The 20,865-nt window shown below is 51.8% G+C and overlaps 2 protein-coding genes across 2 annotated transcripts in view; both read right to left on the bottom strand.

Moving 5' to 3' along the window:
- Positions 1-5,338: 5,338 nt before the first annotated feature.
- LOC106817715 (transcription factor egl-13-like) lies at positions 5,339-10,743 on the bottom strand. The gene is made up of 5 exons (XM_014822404.1): positions 10,630-10,743; positions 7,548-7,714; positions 7,178-7,336; positions 6,484-6,689; positions 5,339-5,618 (listed from the first exon to the last, which is right to left on the bottom strand). Exons 1-5 carry the CDS (start codon positions 10,644-10,646, stop codon positions 5,442-5,444), a joined length of 726 nt encoding a protein of 241 aa, XP_014677890.1. The 5' UTR covers positions 10,647-10,743; the 3' UTR covers positions 5,339-5,441.
- The window catches only part of LOC106817714, a 17,256-nt gene continuing 7,089 nt past the window's right edge, over positions 10,699-20,865 (bottom strand). Inside the window, exons 3-6 of the mRNA XM_014822403.1 lie at positions 11,905-12,258; positions 10,806-10,903; positions 10,741-10,745; positions 10,699-10,709 (exon numbers count right to left, since the gene is read on the bottom strand). Coding sequence (XP_014677889.1) covers positions 10,699-10,709; positions 10,741-10,745; positions 10,806-10,903; positions 11,905-12,258 — 468 coding nt within the window. The remainder of the gene's footprint in view (positions 10,710-10,740; positions 10,746-10,805; positions 10,904-11,904; positions 12,259-20,865) is intronic.

Raw genomic sequence — 20,865 nt, forward strand, 5'->3', positions numbered from 1 at the left:
CAAGTGGTCCTGAGTCTCGCCTACTCTCTCTCTCTCTCTATTATATAGCAACCCCCCCGAGAGCGCATATCGTGCGCGCTGGTGCTGCTGCAGATGCGACTGACTACACACGCACGAGAGAGACACTGCAGCGAGCGACTAGAACCCAACAGTTTATACGACGAACATACCTAAACTATACCGACAGCACGGATGCGTGACGTCACCGCGCCGATGTCGTCATGACGCTGACGTCATCATCGCGCCACGTCGTCATGACGCTGACGCCGTCATGACGCTGACGTCGTCATGACGCTAACGTCATCATCGCGCTGACGTCATCATCGTGAGGTCGTCACCGCGTCGACGTCGTCATGACGCGGACGTCGTAACCGCGCCGACGTGACGTCATGACGCCGACGTCGTGGACGCGCGGACTATCGTCGTCTGCTTTTTTTCAAATGAGGTAATAGTTACACGTGACTGCGAAATACGAGAGAGACACGCATGCGCTGAACGCACGCAAACCCGACTAGACGTCCATCCCTGAGTTAACATCCAACACGCAGTTCTAAGCCGTCAGCTCAGCATTCGGCAGGCGTGAGCGTGCGTGCGTGCGTGCGTGCGTGCGTGCGTGTACGTCAGGCGAGTTCCGTGTGCAGGTTGGGATGCACCGCCAGTCGCTAGAATGCACTCAGCTGCTGCTGCCATCGTTGCCGACTGGAGACGAATGTTCAGGCGCTGTTCTGTATATTCGGGGGTAGCGCAACGCTTAGGTTCACACGCGCACAACGACGTTACGTCATACAGGTAGGTAGAAAAATCGTCAATGCTCTAGTATCAAAATATAGAGTGGAAACGGTGCGACACCGTTTCGAGAGGGGGTTTGGGTTTTGAAATAACGTCTTCACATTACACAGTCGATTCGACCACATCTATTACTTGATCGATATCTCTCCCATCTTTCCTGCCCTAATCGCCTTCCTAAGGTGGTACCCGCACAATTTTCCAACCGTGTGCAATTTTCACATGATTTTTATAAATTTCTGACGCACACATCTCTGTGCGTTACCATCATGCATACACATAACGTCCACAAATCGTCAAAACGCGCTCAGATGAAAGATTCTCCTCTCTCTCTCTCTGTGTGCGTGTATGTAGATACCAACCGTATCGGGCGAATGAACATTTTACTGTGACATTTACTGTGACATTACGTTACATCAAGTATGATCTCACTCGTATTGGTGTTAAATATTTCAACGGGCAACAAGTACACATACGTACACGAGGACGGTGTCAGTGCCAATCCCATGACTATATACTTTATAAAGAGATAACATCATCTACATCTACAATCTGAAAGACCTATTTACATTTAAACTTTATTATACATGCAGAAAAAAAATGACGATCGGTGTGCGGAAGAGCAAGCGCGCGCGCACTTGGATACTCGCTCACGCGCATGCGCAACGAGCGTCTCCGGACAAACTCTAGTAATTCAACGCACTCTAGCGGCACTGCGTTTGCCAATCACGGACTTACATTTGAAAAAAATAAACCTAGCAGCAAATCGTTTTACGTAAATCAACGTTTTGCCATTACGTTAATTCAGTGAACGGCGAGAACCGGAACATAACGGTTAGCGACACCTAGTGTTTGCCCGAGAACAAAAATGGCGTCCATGTTCGTGACACATGCGTCTAAACAGAGGAATTGCTCCGACCTGTGATTGGAGGATAAAAATAGACCCCGCCCACTCCCGCCGCATCCGCTATGCTATGACCGGTAGTAACGTGTACTAACTATCATATGGAGAGAACGATTTGAGTTACATTTCTATAAATTCTAGCTGATAGACACATGTCTTAGCCTTAATCTCTGTGAATTTTGAGTCTATTGAAGCGCGATTAGTCTAATTAATTAGCAAATATGCACGCGCGGCTATGACCGGTGAAACGAAACGTCACGAATTCTATTTTTATCATCCAAAAATGTAAAAGTGGGCGGGGTCTATTTTTATCCTCCAATCACAGGTCGGAGCAATTCCTCTGTTTAGACGCATGTTTCGTGACCAGCCCCGCCGGACACGGACTCCGATTGGCTGTCATCGCCTTCCCAGTATGCGCGAGCGCAAAGTTTTGCGTGCGCGAAAAATAATTGTTGCGGATGTGAACGCTAGCAAGACACGATGGGCGAGTACGTTCCTTTTGATTAGGTAGCAGACGACAATTGACAGCAGACGACAATTGACACCAGACGACAATTGACAGCAGACGACAATTGCCTCCCGATACGATGCTTACTAGCTATCAAACTTATGACGGGGAGGGGTGCTAGGTGGCGAGTGAAGGGGTGCTAGGTGGTGAGGGAAGGGTTAGGGGAAGGTTGGGGGGGGGAGGTTTGGGGAAAGTTAGGGGAAGGTTAGGGAAAGGTTAGGGATGTTAGGGGAGGGTTAGGGAAAGGTTAGGGATGTTAGGAGAAAGGTTGGGGGAAGGTTAGGGGAAGGTTAGGGAAAGGTTGAGGGAAGGTTAGGGGAAGGTTGGGGTTGGGTTAGGGAAAGGTTAGGGAAAGGTTGGGGGAGGGTTAAGGGAAGGTTGGGGGAGGGTTAAGGGAAGATTGTGGAAAGGTTAGGGGACAGGTTGGGGGAAGGTAAGGGGAGGGTTTGGGGAAGGTTAGGGGAGGGTTAGAGGAAGGTTAGGGTTGGGTTGTGTTCATGCCAGCGCGCCCGTCTTACTATCCGCACATCTACAAATGATTATACACAAAATACGACAACAAAAATAATCTGGTCCACTACCGATCCAGTATCGTGGCTATAGAAAGACGTTCTTCACATAGGTGACTGCCAGCAGAAGGAAACAACGCCATGGATGAGACGAAGGAAGAGGAGGGGGGAGGAGAAGAAGGAGAAGGAGGAGTAGGAGGAGGAGGAGGAGGAGGAGGAGGAGTAGGAGGAGGAAGAGAAGGAGTTGGGGCAGGGAAAGCAGATGAGGAAGAGGAGAAACCAAATGAGAAAGAGGAGGAGGAAGCAGATGAAGAAGAGGATGGAGCGAAGGGAGAGGAGGGGAAGGAGGAGGGGCGAGAGAGGAGGAGGAGTAGGAGAGGAGTTTCGAAGAGCCACACGTGACTCGTCACATCGCCTTCTGATTGGTCAGAGACACAGCTAGGTCTCGATTCAACGACACTCGATTTCAGACGTCCGATCCCATCTTCCCAACATTTCTTACGCGCCAGATTGCACGTACCACACGATCTCACAAACAGCTGGATATCTAAGGAGCACACAGTTCGTGTCCGGCGGTAAAGCACCAAAATAAGCTCACCGAATCTACCACAGCATATCCCAAAGGGACATATATGGGACAATACTTGTTTACCACCTGCGATCACATCGTTTCCTCCTGCAATCACCTACATTGCTACACTGTTAAATACTGCTAAATTAATCTATAAACTCTAGATATAGCGGGCGCCACAGCAGCTGCCCGAATAAATCAATTCATGACGACAACGATCACCGTCGCGAGGGGTCGCGTGTATACGCGTGCACGCACGTACACGCACGTACACGCGTACATGCACGTACATGCATGCATACGCACGTACGTACACGGGTACACGAACGTATACGGGTACATGCGCGTACACGCACGTACACACGGGTACACGCACGTACACGGGTACACGCGTACACGAACGTACACGCATACGCGTACGTACACGGGTACACGCACGTACACGCGTACGTACACGGGTACACGCACGTACATGCGTACACGAACGTACACGCATACGCGCACGTACACGGGGTACACGCACGTATACGCGTATGCGCACACACGCACACACGCGTACACGCACGCACACATACGTTCACACGCACGCACACGCACGCACGTACACGCGAGTACACGCGTACACACGCGACGAACACATGACACGATATCTCGATGAACAAGAGCGTTTGCAAAATACGATCGATCGGCTTCACTGTCTAAACATCAACAGTTACCGCCGCCTCTCCCCGAATCATAATTACAATAATTAGGAGACACGGTGCAGCAGCACGCTTCACCACCGAGGCACGCACGCGCGCCGATGACACGGGAGCTACCACCGCGCCTCTCCCAACGTGATTATCTGATGCATTTTTTTCGTGGGATGATTATCTACTGCATGTGACATGGATTATCCAATGCATCACGTTCAAATCACCTTGTGCATCATATTGCCTCGTCACTCGTGATTATCAGATTATTGGCAAACACACACGCGATAGAGCCGTCGCGACTGCTGCCGCTCTCTCTCCACGTCGAAAAAATATACACGTACGCACACGTGGCGCGAGCGATTCATCTCTAGAAGCTAAAAGAACCACTATAACGCATGCAGCGATTCGACGGAGCGATTCGACCGCGCGCGCGCGTCGTGCACCACGCCCCCTGGTGACGGCGCCGTCCTCGTCCCGCGCGGCGTCGGCGTTCGCAATATACCCTGAAGACAACATTTTGATTTACCCTGGCGCGTGGCGGGTCGGCGAGTCTCCCTGTGACCCCGACCTCAACCAAGGTCGTCGCGGCGCGGCGGCGAGGTAGCGCCGACCACCAGGTGGCTGCATGCGAGTTCTCCCGCGCCGTCCTTCCGGAGAACTCCCCGGTGGACTCAGTAGAGGGCGCTTCACGTCCGCACAAAAACGCGCGCGCCCTCGCGACGACCCCGCGCCGTATCAGTAGTGTGCTGACCCCTGGTGGCGCTCGCAGGCAGTCTCTTGTTTGGATCGAAGCGTAGAATACCCGCAGCGAAGAAACGGCTGCGGGGTCCGAGGAGGTCCGTTTGGCCGCGGAGGTGGCGACGCGCGTAGCTGCTCCGTCGCGCCGCGTCGCCCGTTCCAAATTCCTCAACGCTACCCTGAGCTTTGTTAACGATCGCGTCGACGGGTGAAAAACATCCGTTGAAGACACTCTGTTGTTGCTGCTCTCGGCTCTGAAGTGGCCTGAAGCGCCGCCGGTGCGCGCGTGATGTCGACACACCTGACGAACGACGAGCGAGAGAGGAAAAAACACGAGCGAAAACACCTCGACGACGACGACGACGACGACGCCGCCGCGAATCATCGCCGATAGAGGGCGCATGCGTCTCTCGACGGCTGCGCCGCTCGCGCGAACCAGAGAGTCGTGTCGGCTCGTGCACGCTCAGTTGGTTTTGAGGCTTCACGGAGGCGACCTTGAGTCGACCAGGGGCGGAGTCAGTCGTTCACGAATGCAGAGAATCAGAGGTCACCGGATGAGGCACCCGTTGCCACAGCCGCCGCCGCCATCTCTGCGCGGCGGCGGCTTTGGCGGCGGTGGCGGCGGCGCCAAAGCTACAAAAAGACGCTTGCCGACGAAAATCCTCGATATCAAAAAGTCGCTGTCGCTCGCCCCCTGCGCCGCGCGATCCGAAAAAACCCCGCGTCGCTCTCAGTCCGAGTCGCCCTCCTTCTTGACGGCCACCGCGTCGAAGGCGCCACCAGCGCTGTTCATTGCCGCGCGCGACACGAGCTTGTTGAGGGCGTTCGTCGAGGTAGGAGTGCCGGAGAGCAGGCCGTCCTGCATGAGACTGTTCAGCCCCGTGCCACTGATCCACATGTTGCGTGTCTGCAAGTGGAGAGAACGTGCAAATCAGTGAGCGTGTGAGAAACAACGAAGGACCGGTGTATAATATGCGATCGCCCTATCTTCTTTAGGGTATGCTCTAACAGTGTGCCAAAGATCATCAAAGTCACAATTCCCTCAAATATTGCACATATCTGCAATAATCTTGACGTTGACCTTGACATAGATGGAGGGATGGAGGAAGCTCATTCAAGCCAGCTTTTTGGGAACAGTCGCGATGATATAGAGTATAAAAAAAAAGAGGAATGGAAGGAGGGAACCAATCCCAGTGTACCACGTAATAAATATGTCACTTACCAGTGTCCTGGGTAATAAATGTCACTTCCCAGTGTCCCGGGTAATAAATATGTCAATTCCCAGGTGTCCCGGATAATAAATAAGTCACTTCCCAGGGGTCCCAAGTAATAAATATGTCACTTCCCAATTCCCAGCTAAATAAAATCCCAATTAATCGGTTCTTTTATACGTTAAAAACCTGAATTTTGAGAGAATCCCAAGCATGTATGCAACCAAGCCTGTCTTAGTGGCCACCTCTACAGAAAGGCCAGCTTTCCGCAGGCGCCACTTTTCGCGTTCCTGCCGCAAGAAACCCTGATATTGCGAGTGATACTGCCAAAACACCCCCACAAATCGACTGCCTGCCCACAGAGACCCCCTACTCACGCCAACCCCTCCCCCCAAATGGCGAACGCGCGGCAAAACCGGCGCGACAAAAACGACGAACCACCTGTACACAAGGGCCATTCCCCGTGAGTGTCCCTTGACCACCACGCGACCTCCCGTTGCCCCGTCGTGCAACTACCCTCAATCTCGCAACCTCCCGTCCTCCCGGCGACGCACAACTCACCGTGCCCCGCACCTGGTCCCTCTTCTGCTTCATCATGCTCTTGTACTCGGATATGCGCAGCTTCTTTCCGTCGACGATGCAGGTGCGCTTCGGCCGCGGCCGGTAGCGGTAGTCCGGATGCTGCTCCATGTGCATCTTGCTGAGCCGGACCTGCTCGTCATAGTACGGCTGCTTCTCGGAGTTGCTCATCGACTTCCAGCGCGTGCCTGCAACGCCAAAGCGTAGCGTCAACAACGTGCAACATTAATAGGCAACATTAATGCGCAACATTAAATCGCAATGCCAGCTTCAACGCTAAACGTCAATGTGCAACATCAACGCTCAATGTCAACAGGCAAAGTCAAAATAAACGTGCAACATTAAAGTGCAACGCTAACGTCAACATCAAACATCCGCATCAACGCACAACCGTCTGTTGTTTGCTAGTTTAAAAAAATATTTCTAATAAATATTGAACAATAAAATTTCTATGTAGTGTAATTTAACCATATTTTAACTGAGGATATGCAAGAAACCTTGGCTCAAGTATCCCCTTTACTTCTAGACACATTCTATTATTATATTAAGTCTACGTGCAAGCCAGAAATGCCAAGGACATGATATATTGAATTTAACACTCGAACAAGCTAACGATGCAATAACATCGAAACCCGCCACGTGCTGCCACCTATAGGCGCCTGCGAACGTTAGTTACCGAGTATCTTGCTGATATTTGAATTATGCATGTCGGGACAGGCTTTCAGTATCTTGCGACGCTCATCCTTGGCCCACACCATGAACGCATTCATTGGTCGTTTTATGTGCGGAGAGTCCTTGTCGTCGCGATCCCTCTGCGTGCGAATCATCTTTGTACCTGCGCAAAGCAGCGTGACACTGAGCATCTCACCCTCACGCACGCCCGCATACATAAAGCCGTCGCTAATTGTGATATATGGAGGCGTAATGAGTGCATGCTAGCTAATTATTCACCCGCTCCGACGACATCAATCTGACCGGCGAGTCGTTACTGTCCTTGCGTTACCATGGTGATTAACAGCAGCTAGTTACGGGGTGGTGGTACTTACTCTGTGTTGTCTGCGTTAGGAAGGTCTCTCCAGGACTGCTTGACACTGTTGGAGTGTACATGTGAATTGCATAAGTCTTTTCGTTTCCGCCCGAGGACGCCAGTGTCTGTACGGCATCCGCCTTCACAGCAACGCTTGAATTCGTTGTCTGGTGGCCTTTGTGCCTGCTGTAAATGGAAGACATAGGAGTAACTGAAGCAGCTTCTTTGCGTGCATACTATATATTTATTTTATAATCACGGTATTAGATATTTGCTACTACTACTACCATGCGCTGATTCAACGTGGCACAACCGGCGTGCCCCCAAAAATCTCGTCTAATGCTGTGGAGTGACTTGTCCAAGTCAAAGCCATCTTATCTATAGGATTCTAAAACAAAATGTAAAACACAAAAAATGCAAAATAAATAAAAACTAATCCAAGTGCCACACATGATATGTCTTCACAGTTTTTTTAATCCCAATTTTGACTGACAGCTGACTGAGATAAGAGACTAAAAAAATAAGAGCAGGCCACGGACAGTCAAATCATTTGACTGTATAACAAATGTCAATGACTTCCTTGTTCGCGTGTTATGACATGTGCACACCAGACTGCAATTATGAGGTGTTATGTTGTCAAACTGTTCTGTTGAGTGTTTACCCTCAGAAGTAGGAGGGATTTTTATTATGAAAAATTGCTGTCGGCTGAATGGGAAATTACACGCAGGAAATAGTCCGAAATACATCCTACGAGGTTTCATTATTAATAAAATCCGGGGAAGGTTGCTACGACAACGCCAGGGGCTTCACATGCTTGATGCTCTCAGGGCGCCCCACTCATATCTCTCATCATTTGCCTCACAAATGACAAGAATTGCTTATTATTTTATCACAAAAAGTGGAAACGTGATTTGTCACCGATCTTTTCAATATGTATACATACTAAAGATGAATAAAGTGTTAATCTGCAGAAAATTGCAATTTTTTACATTAATTTATATATATTTTTTAAGGGCATCATCCACAAATGCCTGTGAACTCAAATATGAGTCCCACCCCAAATTTGGCAAAAACCTTTTGGAAAATTAAAAAAACAATCTATTCGATTTCTACACAATTTTAAAGATTTTTGACCAACTACACTAATTTTCACTGCATTCCTTCATGGTTCATGCTCTCTAGGGTTAAAGCCAGTATTACGAGAGTTTTGCTCAAAAATCCTCAACCAAAAAAAATATAGCAAAATATAGTCTCACCTCACAGCAGATATATCACTGATTACACCAGCATTAAAAACACTACGATTTGATGCAGTTATAGCATATATAGAAAATTGGATATGAACACATCGTAACAGCAATGCATTTGATCGTGTCGCGATAATGACAGAATTGGTAAACTTGGTAAATTGTCGGTGACAAATAAAAAATAACTGCATTTGAGAGAGACTGTATGTCTATGGGAGATAGGCGGCGGCGCTACTAGCTAGACCAATACAACCGACTCTAGTTTCAAGGTTACAGCAAACGATTGTTTACCAAACTAGTTCGAAAATTGCATGTTTTGGTGAATACGAAGGTTCTAAGACATTTTATCGTTACTCTAGACAATTTCTGTTACTCAAGCAATAACGGTAGGTATCATGAGTGGTGAAAAAACTGGAAAACTCTCGTAATAATTACTTCAACCCGAGTCCTTGACCGGCGCAGGTTATATGGAAGGGGGCCGAAGGTCTCTTTTAATTAACAACAGAGCCGAAGGTTTCCTTTGTGCAACAGAAACATGAGCGACAGACAGAAAAAACTCACGATCACGCAGTCGAAATTCCTGATAAGAGAAGCATGCACGTAATGACTGTATGCGTGCGTGCGTGTGCGTGCGTGTGTGTACGTGTGTACGTGCGTGCGTGCGTGCGTGTACGTGCGTGCGTGCGCGCGCGTGTGTAATTGCGTACCCCTGTCGTGTGAAAATATGTACGGGCAACGTCGCACTTGCTACCGCTTCTTATAGAATTTCACATTTCGCATGGAATTTCGTTGACTCTACACAGAAACTGGTTGCTAAACAAAAATCACAGATTGCCACAACTAAATCCAAGACGCCGAGTGATGGCAAAGAAATAGAGGACTAATCATAACTAATCAAGTTCTTCAACTTTCAACTCCTCACTATCGGCGAATTAAATTCATTGCAACTGCGTTTACTGAGCTGATGCGATGGCCAGAGGCGAGTGCATGGAGGAAGCCCTCCTATGCACTATGATCCAGTTGCTAACACTACGTATGCCTCGAGCCTGAATACGCGGAACCACCCAAGTGATAGCCTGATAGAAGATGAGACGTCACTAGGCAACGGCACACAACCGCAGAGGACATACAGCAAACGTTCCGTCAACATGAAGTGCCGAGTTCTGGGAGAGCTGTTGGATAACATTAGAAAAACCAGTACGCGGCATTGCAAGCCAAAGAAAACACGCCAGAAGAAAGATGCAATAGAGAAGAAGCCATAAAATCCAGCATGTGGTGTAATAAGCTATGACGAACTGACCAAAACATAGGGGTGTGTGTGGGGGGAGGGGGTCGAATGCATTCATTTCATGTTGGCAGACACCTATCTGACCCGAATGTCTTTCCATAAAAGATTCCCGTTAGTGTTTCCCTAGGCAGAAAATTATGCCGTGAAAGGCACGCCTATAGAACGGAAATCACTGTCCACCTTTTCTTAAATTACACTTTCATACATAAGTTCGACTGCAGCAAGAGTAACTCTATGAGCAACTCCTAGCACATGCACATACACGCCGACCCCCACCCACCCAACACCCCCGACACCGAACCCCAGAAATGCTGACTCCGACACTGACGCTGATGCCTCGACCACAACCCCAACTTTGACCCCTCGGTCTATGAACCCGACCCATGACCCCAACCTCGACCCATGACCCCAACCTCGACCAATGACCCCCCAATCTTGACGACCACCCCATAGACCCATGACCCCAACCTCGACCGCAACCCTGACGACGCCCCCCTCGACCCATGACCCCCAACCTTGACGACCACCCCAACCCCGACAACCTCCCCCCCCCGCGCACTACGTACGTGAGATGCGGCGGCATAGCCGTGCTGAAGGGACTGGCGACGAACTGCGGCTGCGGGAAGATGGACTTGCTAAGCGGATGCTGCGCGCCGCCGTCCTTCTCGTGCGCGGGCCGCGGCTTCGGCGGCGGCGGCGTCGGCGACGATGCTGCGTCGGCGGCGGCGGCGGAGGCGGCGGCCCGTGTTCTCGTCCGACGAGGAGCTCGCTGAGGTGGAAGGCGCGGACAGCAGCGCCACCTGCCGGTACCTGCTGCGCGCGTTCGCACACAAGTGACACCTGCGGGGAGGAAGACACGAGAAGAACGCTGCGTGAGATCAGCGGGGGGAGTGGTGGGGGTGGGGGGCGGGGGTGGCCGAGGGGGGGGGGTAGAGGGAAGGAGAGTTAGCGTGACGTGCAGCGAAAGCGCACGCACCAAACGCGCACACCGACACACAGCACACCGCAACACACATACACACGACAACACACACGCACACACACGCACCACGCAACACAACACAACGCCCACGCACATCACAGACAATACATCACGCACACGCACGCAAGCACGCACGTAAGCACTCACGCATCAACGAGCACGCACTCACGCACCGCGCGCACGCAAGCAAACAAGCACGCACGTAGGCATACGAACGCGCATACGCATCAACGAACACGACTCACGCACACGCACGCACACGCACACGCCGCCACACTCATAACACGCGTGCGCACAGGACGCACATAGTATGCATGAATTCAAGAAGATCTTTATAACGTGATTATCAATGAACGATAGGGAAAGCCGCTTGGTGCTTCTCTATTCTCGCTCTCTCGACTCCTTCTCTCATGCCTTTCCCCTTACCGTCTTCCTTATATTGCCTCTCGCTATTTCCTCCCCTTCTCTCGTCCTTCCACTCACCTATCGTACTTCCCTCTCTCATCCCCACCCTCTTGTCTCAACGACTTCCCCCGACTCTCCCTACCCATCCTCCCCTCATCTCGCCCTCCCCTCGTCTCATCCTCTTCCGCGCCCTCTGCATCTCCACTCTTCCACTCCCTTCCGCGCACTCTGAGCTCTCTATCTCCCTTCTTCCTCTCTCTCTACCTTCCGCGCCCTCTGCATCTTCCCTCTCTCGCTCTCTCCCTCTCCCTCCCGACTCTCCATCTCCCCCTCTCTCTCTCTCCCGACTCCCCCTCCCCTCTCCCACTCCCTCCCTCCCTCTCCCTCTCTCTCCCACTTCCTCCCTCCCTCTCTCCCTCCCCTCCCTCCCATCTCCCCTCCCTCCGTCTCTTACCTGCGCAGGCAGCGCGCCGGGCGGTGACGGGTAGAGTGAGGTAGTTCCAGCAGCGCCTGCTAGCAGCGGATGCGTCATGTGCGTCGTCGGCGCGTGCACGAGCGACACCGACGACGACGTGGCCGTCATCGTCGGCACGCTCTCGTAGACGGGCACCAGCATGACCCCCGGATGCTGCGCGGCGGCGGCGGCCGCTGCTAGCTTGCCGCCGAAGTTGACGGCGAGCAACGCTTGCTGCAGCTCGTGTATCTTCTGCTGCTGCTGCGCTATCTGCTCCTGCTGGCCACGGATCTGTTCCTCCTGCTGCTCGCGTCGCCGCGTCGCCTCACGGCTCGACGGCCGACCGTGCCGCGACTGTAAACAAGCAAGCAAAGCGCACTGTCGTCAAATACTGTCACGACAAGCAAGCGCACTGTCGTCAAATACTGTCACGACAAGCAAGCGCCCTGTCGTCAAATACTGTCACGACAAGCAAAGCGCCCTGTCGTCAAATACTGTCATGTTAAGCAAGCGAACTGTCGTCAAATACTGTCATGTCAAGCAAGCAAACTGTCGTCAAATACTGTCATGACAAGCAAGCAAACGCACTGTCGTCAAATACTGTCATGAATGTACTATGTTCTACCTTCGCCCCTGACAGTCATGGCCGCGACTGCAACAAGCAAGCAAAGCACACTGTCGTCAAATACTGTCATGACAAGCAAGCGAACTGTCGTCAAATGCTGCTAGGGCCTTATTATGTTCTATCCTTCCCCTGAATGCAAGAAGCACGTACAAATGGAATGCTACCAAATAATGTCAAGACTATATTATGTTCTATCGCGGTCTCTAACTACAAGAACCACACACAAGCAGAATACTGTCAACTGCTAGCATGACTTTATTACATTCTACTGTCGCCTCTAAAAACAAGAAGCACGTACAAGCGAAATACTGCCATGACTAAATAATATTCAATCATTCCCTCTGACTGCAAGAAGCATGTAGAAGCAGAATGCTATCAAATGCTGGTATGAATGTATTATGTTCTCTCCCCCCACCCCCTGGCTACAAGAACCACACACAAGCCGAACGCTCTCATGAGTCGATATGCGCCCTGATCTTGCCGTTTCTTCTGCCATCCCCTTCTCTCTCTCTCTTTCTCTCTCTCTCTCTCTCTCTCTCTCTCTCTTTCTCTCGCTCTCCCTCTCCCTCTCTCTATCTGTTTCTCTCGCTCTCCCGCTCCCCCACTCTCTTCCTCCCTCCCTTTCTCTCTCTCTCAATTAGCCTCCCCATCTCTCTTTCTTTCGCTCTCTCCGTCCTTCTCCCCACATCTCACAGCGTAGGGCATGAACGACGGCTGACTGTATGCATGCGTACGAGCACTCGTGAGCTTCTCTGCTATCTATTTACTCTGCGTGCACATAATAGTAAAAGCTAGTAAGCAATCCGCCCCGCAGCCGTATCGCACTCGTATTAGCATACGAAGAAGACGGGAAAAAAAACATTCCTATTCACAAAACTGTGTCAAAAAATCGTGAAGACTTCTCGTGAAGAAAAGCGCACATCAACTCCGAAAATAACCGGCCCCGTCTTTATTTAGGCGCAATAAACATGTTCGGGATTATATGACGCGGGCGCGCGCATGTTTTTTCCACGGAAGACACTTGTTTACGGACAAACGTGATGAAGAGCTGCCCGTCACGAGACGGATAGAGTTTCGCCTGGGACGCTGCTAGCTGCTGCTGCTGCTGCTGCTGCTGCTGCTGCTACTGCTTCTTCTTCTTCCTACATACGCGGGCTGGCTGGCTATTCCTGGCGCCTCCCCGTAAAAACAGGGCGTAATTGTGTTCAGAGAGATTGCGATCACTACTGTTGCTGCTGCTGCTGCCGCTGCTACTACTACTACTGCTGCTGCTGCTGCTGCTGCTGCTGCTACTACTACTACTTTTGCTGCTGCTGCTGCTGCTGCTGCTGTGGGAGCAAAAACAATGCGCTCGCACGCAGAACAACACGCTTTCCGTTTACGACATGCACGAAAATGTCAGCCGATGAAACATTCGGCTGCGATTGGAGACGCCACGACATATTCGGGCATAGCGGAAGCGGCGTGCGTGCGTGCGCGCAGGTGCGTGCGTGCGTGAACATACGCAGATGCAGCGGAAAACGTCTAGATTCTTCTTTGGCGGCGGCAATCTTTATATGTTTATCTCTCTCTCGCCCGACCCGACTATTATCATTATTATGCACGGCTCTTTACAACTCCCTGCATAGACCCCCCGAGTGCTTCTCCGGGACACACAGCAGGTGATTGCCCAGGCATCACTCCGGGCAATAGAAATGCGCACCTTCATTATATACACTAGAAACCTTACAAACATTACATACCTTATATACATTACATAAATGACATACACGTACATTAACACGCACGCACGCACGCACGCACGCACGCACGCACGCATGCACTTAGCGCTTCTATACTCCTATACGAGTCCGGCACGCCATGTGAAGTCGGTTGAACAAAACGAAGTCTAGGACAATGGGCGATGAGAGCGATGCTTCATGGATGCTACACTGATCATGAGAGTTAGAAGCTGCAGTGAAACGAGTTTTGCCAAATAAAGAGACCGAGTGACAACCGCAACACGACCTATGCGAAATCTAAAATGGGTAGTCAACGATTGATAATCATATACGATATATAATATATAGCTGCGAGAGACATGTGAGCTAATTATGATGCCAGGATTCAATTGAACGGGATGCGAAAGCGAAGATGGCGAGAACGAGTGTGTGAGACGCGTCGGCGAGAGGAGGGACGGGTGAGAGATATTAGAGAGAAAGAAGAAAGCCGGAACAGGCGATAGAANGATAGCAATGATAGATGGAGTGAAAAAAGTGAGCTAGAGATGCAAAACACGTACGTTCATGAACAAAAAAACACATGCAAAAACACGTCGGCTCACCAATCATTGTTTGCGAGCATCATTTGTCAGCCTGTGGTTATTTATAGAAACAAAGCTGTTTCAGTGAAGCCATTTCAGACGCTGTGCATCAACCATCTTGCGCGCGTTTTTAACTCCTATACGCGGCCGCCCTGCGTTTTAATGCCCTTTATTTTATTGAAAGGTTGAACCGGGTTGCCTTTCCTGGCACTATTCGCTCACCTACGCACCCACGCGAGTTTTATTTATAGTTCCTCAAACAGAATAATTAATGCAACGGATCAAGTCCGGTACGCTTGTATACTAGGCTGCCAGGCAACCGTGAAATCTCCCGCGCGTGTGCTTGTGTGTGTGCGTGCGCGTGCGTGTGTGTGCGTGCGTGCGTGCCTGTGTGCGTGCATGCGTGTGTGCGTGCATGCGTGTGTGCGTGTGTGTGCGTGCGTGCGTGCGTGTGTGCGTGCATGCGCGCGTGCGTGCGTGTGCGTGCGTGTGTGCGTGCGTGCATGCGTGTGTGTGCGTGCGTGCGTATTATCGGTGGCGAGTACTACTGCGGGGCAGCAGCGGTGGGTTCGTCAATGGAGCGACGGAGCAGCTCGTCGGCTGCTGCTGCCGCTGCTGCTGCTGCTGCTGCTGCGCATGCGCGCATCGTACCGATCAACGTTATCTGATACGCTCACACAGTCGGCGCATACACCGCCTCGCCACACTGCGATTTTACACTGCGAAAGAAACCATGCGCCCCGGCGTTCCGCATATACGTTCTCTCTCTCTCTCTCTCCTCTCTCTCTCTTCTATCTACTATCTTTCTATCCATGCATCTTCGTCCTGAGTTGCGCGTGTGGGTACGGCGTGCGTATGATGATGCGTGCGTTAGTACGTGTACGGGTGCGCGTACGTGTGTACGTGTGCGTGTACGTGTGTGCGTGCTTACGTACATGTGTGCGTTCGTTAGTACGTGTACGCGCGTGCGGTACGTGTGTACGTGTACGTGTACTGTGTCGCGTGCTTACTGTAACAAGTGTGTGGCGTTCGTAGTACGCTGTCGGGTGTCGGCGTACAGGTACTGTACGTGTACGTGTACTTACTGTACTAACGTTACGTTACGTGATACGTGAACGTGTAGCGTGACGTTACGTGTACGTGTAACGGTACGTGTACGTTCTGTACGGGTTGTGCGTAACGTAGTACTGTACATGTATACGTGTTACATGTACGCGTACGTGTACGTGCGTTAGTACATGTACGCGTGCGTGCGTACGTGTGCGTGTGCCTTAATCACTCGCGATATATACGAAGACTCGTTGATATCCGACACCGTATGAAGAAAAAAAAAAAAAAAAAAAAACATAAGAAAAAAATAAAAAAAAAGAAAAGACGTGCTAGTTCCCGCTATTGACGCAGCGCGCAGAGCGAAAAACCCGCAATCAGCAAACCTCGAGGGAGACGGTGGAGGATGGAGAGCGTGGAGGGAACGGAATTGGAAGTGGGGGAGGTGGGGAAGACACAGAGGGGTGGTTTCTTCGTAACGACTGCGAAAACCTGCCGATGTAGAAAAAAGGCGAGCAACACACAAAACGAAAGTGCGTGGGAAAACACAATCAGCGCCCGAAAAAAAATGCCGAACTAGATCCGCGCAGGTCTGGCACGTCATTGCGATGCTGGCAGGGCCATCTCACTGCCGCCACACAGGTTTTCACACGCACGGCACACACGCACGCACGCACGCGCGCACACAGACACAAACGAACACACTGCGGCGCGCGTACGCATGAACGTACATCATCACACTGCGCACGCGACGTCACACACACGGTGCGCATCAGCACACAGCACGCGTAGTGCTGGTGCGTGGTTGGTGTGTTTGTTCACGCGCAGCGCGTACGCATCACGCCACACACATGCGCATGCACAAACAAACACACACACGCATACGCACGTACACGCGCACCAACAACAACTACGGACCGCGGCCAGCTTCCTTGGCATGCCTGCCAGCAGCTGCACCTCCTGCTGCCTGCGCAGCCTGCCTTGCTTGCCTACATGCCTACTCAGCCGCTGCATCTTCCCTTCCTTCCTTCCTTCCTTCCATCCTTGTTCTGTTCCTTTGTCGCTTCCTTCTTTTGCCCTACATTCTTCTTCCTTCCCTTCATTCCTTCCTTCTGACTATCCTTCCTTCCTTCCCTCATTCCTTCCTTCTCTCCTTCATTCCTTCCTTCTGACTATCCTTCATTCCTTCCTTTCCTTCCTTCCTTCTTGCCTCCCCACCTTTGTTCGTCCTACCTACCTTCCTCCATTCCTTCCTGTGCCTTCCTTCTTCTCTCACTGCATTATCCTTTCTTCTTGACCATCCTTCTTCCTTCCGTCATTCTCCTTCTCGTTTCCTGTCATTCCTATTTCTGACCATCCTTGCCTTCTCCTTCATTATTCGGCTTCATTCCTTTCCCTCCTTCCCTGCTTCCTTCCCGCCTGCCTGCGCTCAGCCCGCCAATACTGCTTCGTCGGGTAACAACACGTCAACACCCGTCCTTGCGCAGCGTGATATGAATCAGATGTGCGCGCAGTGGCCACACGACATACTACGGCTCGCTCATGGAAGGATTGAAGCCACTGTTGCGGTCAGGTCGAGGATGCAGCAGCTCGGCTGACAAGACATTACATCCACCGCACACAACACACACGCAGGGCGCGTGCACGCAACCGCATACACCGTACACGCATTCGCGCGCACAGCACAGCGATACACCTACACGCGTACACACGTGCGCACAGCACTACCGCAGTGCAACGCCACACACACACGCAGGCACGGCACGCACGCGCACCGCCGTAAGGCACCACGCGTACACAACACGCGTACACACACCGGCAACGCACGCACGCATCCACGCACCGCACCACGCACGGGCACCGCGTAGGCACGCGCAGCGCACATAATACACAGCCACGCATGCACAACACACGCGCACGCACGCGCACGCACGAGCACATAGCTCGTGCATCCCGGCACGCGATCACTGCGTTCGTTATGCTTGCTATTCACGCACGGTTGCGAACCTTTCCGGGTGGGACGAATACAGAAAGACGGTGACAGCGACTCGACGGCAGAGCGAGAGCGAGGAGCGAGAGAGAGAGAGAAGAGAGGCGAAAGGAGAAATAGAGAGAAGAGAGAGAGAAAGAGAGAGAGAGAAGAGAAGAGAGAGAGAGAGAAGAGAATGAAAGGGAGATGAGAGAGAAATGGGAAGGGATGATAGTGTAATGGAATAGGGACGGCAGAAAGGCAGAGCTAGGGATGTCGGGGAGGGAGGACTAGGAGCGGGGAGAGTTAGGATGAGTGCATACTTTAAACGATAAGAGAGAGAGAGAGAGAGAGAGAGAGAGAGAGAGAGAGACGAAAGTGATGATAACAGAAAGAGAGAGAGAAGGCGCGCGACAGAGAAAGAGAAGAGAGCTGGCGCCGAGAGAGATGGAGAAAAAAAGAAGAAAAGAGAGAGAGACGCAGAGATAGAGAAGAGAGAGAGAGAGCGAGATAAAGAGAAAGAGACAAAAAGAGATAGAGAAAGAGAGAGTAGAGAGAGAGAGAGAGAGAGAGAGAGAAGATGAAGTGAGAGCGAGAGAGGAGAGAGAAGAGAAAAAAAGAGAGAGAGATGCAGCGAGATAGAGAGAAGAGCGAGAGAGAGATAGACGAACGAAGAGAGAGAGAGAGAGCGAGAGAAAGAGAGAGAGAGAGAAGATGAGAGAGAGAGAAGCAGAACGAGAGAGAGGAGAGAGAAGAGAGAGATGAGAGAGAGAGAGAGAGAGCAATGATAGAAGCGAGAGGAGAAGAGAGTAGAGAGCGCCAGCCGAGTGAGAGAAAGAAAGAAAGAAACAGAGAAAGAGAGCGAAATACAGAAAGGACGTTAGTAACAGCTCCCTAACCGCCTCAAAGTAATTGCCTCAAAAGAACAATGGCCAAAAACAGTTCACGCGTCACCATGTGGCATTTAAACGCTAACGCCCAACGAGAATAAAACAGCGTCTCGCATCCCGTATAGCTTTGTTTAAAAGTTAAGTCAATCTTGCCTCTGCCATTTTAAGTTCACATGACGCTCAGTCAAGCGCGCGCGAGCGCGTCAGCGTGACAATGATAAATCGACAGGGCTTCGCGCACTAACGCTATTAACGCAAATGAGGTGTTTTTATTTGCTTAGGTTGCCGGTAAATTTGCGTGTTTATTTGTTCTTTCATTAGCGCGTATTTGTAAATATCAACGGGTATTGCGATAATACGGTTGCATACTATGCGGCGTAGCGCGCGGATGAAAAAATCGCGTCTGGATTGAGTTTCGGTTCGCAAGAGCGTAACAACGCCAGCGTGAGGCTCAGACTCAACAACATTCCTCGTACATACACACACACACACACACACACACACACGCACGCACGCACGCACACACACGCACGCACGCGCACGCACGCACGGCAACAACGCACACACGCACACACGCACACACAGCACGCACGCACGCACACACACGCGACGCACGCACACACGAGCGCCACGGAGCGCGCGCGACATGAGGAAGGAAGCGACGAGCACAACACACGCCACACACGCACGCACGCACGCACACGCACGCACACACACGCACGCATGCACACACACGCACGCACGCACGCACACACATACACACACACAGCTAACCCTGAATATGTACAGGTACGTTTACACTGCTGCACTGCGAAATCGCCACCTGTTCTCTCACGCCCACATCACCACCTCTCCCTTTGCTCACCCACTAACCCTCCATTCACACTCTCTTCTTTGCTCTCCACCCCCATCTTACCACCACCTCTTCCCTTCCCTCTACTCACCCCCACAACCTCACCCACCCCTCCCCTCTGCTCATCCACTGACCCTCCCTTAGCACTTCTCCCTTTGCTTCCCCATCTACCAGTCACCCACCCCTCGGGTGCGGCGGGCGTGCCGTTGGGGCATGCACTGCCTCTCCCTTACACGCTCCCCTCTGCCCCACCACTAAAAAAAAACCAAGAAAACTCACCCACCCTTCGTCATCTGCTCATTCACTGACCTCCACTCACACTCCCCCTCTGCTCCTCCACCAACCGCCACCCCACCCTCTGCCTTGATCTCTTCCACAAACCTTCCACCGACCCCTCTTTCTCTTTCCGCCCCCTAACACCAACTCTCTGTCCTGCCTGCGTCACCCCCCCCCCCATCTCCAGCCTTCCTCGCTCGCGGGCAATTCTAACGGCTAGCGGTTATTTAGCGTAGCTAGTCGGCATGTGTTGAGCGAAGAAACACGAGGGCTTACCGCGCAGTCCCGGCCCCTGCTGGCCGGCAGCCGGGCGAAAACGCCTACGCGCAAGGTAACCGGATGAGGCTTTCTCTGTTCTCGCAAAGCCTCCGCTTTGCTCGGCGGCGCGCAGCGACGGCACGCGTGCTGGCGGCTGCGGGCGGTTTGCCTTCTGAAGCCCTCGGCTAAGCCGGAGACTAGCGTTCGGGCTTACGCTCAGAAGACCGCAGCACATGCGAGCAGCCATGTACCGTTAGGCGCCGATGCCTCCCCCTTCAGTCTCAATCTCAGTCTCAGTGTCTCGGTCTCAGTCTCAGTGTCTCGGTCTCAGTCTCAGTGTCTCGGTCTCAGTCTCAGTATTAGTCTCGGTCTCAGTCTCAGTGTCTCGGTCTCGGTCTCGGTCTCGGTCTCAGTCTCAGTCTTAGTCTCGGTCTCAGTCTCAGTCTCAGTCTCAGTCTCAGTGTCTCAGTCTCAGTCTTAGTCTCAATGTCTCTGTCTCAGTCTCTGTGTCTCAGTCTCTGACTGTCTATCCCTCGCTATATCTAGATCTCGCTCGTCCTTTATTCCTTGCTTTCTTTCTCCAGCCCACTAGCTCCCAATCGTCTCCGTCTCTCTTTTCATCGTCTGTCACTGGCCTCCAATGCTACCATCCAGAAATTCTTCTAACTCTTGCCCCCCCCCCCCCTTCCCTCTCTCTCTCTCTCTCTCTCTCTCTCTCTCTCTCTCTCTCTCTCTCTCTCT

The sequence above is a fragment of the Priapulus caudatus genome, unplaced genomic scaffold (genome assembly GCF_000485595.1).
Source record: "Priapulus caudatus unplaced genomic scaffold, Priapulus_caudatus-5.0.1 Scaffold1836, whole genome shotgun sequence".
NCBI classification, from domain to species: domain Eukaryota; kingdom Metazoa; phylum Priapulida; class Priapulimorpha; order Priapulimorphida; family Priapulidae; genus Priapulus; species Priapulus caudatus.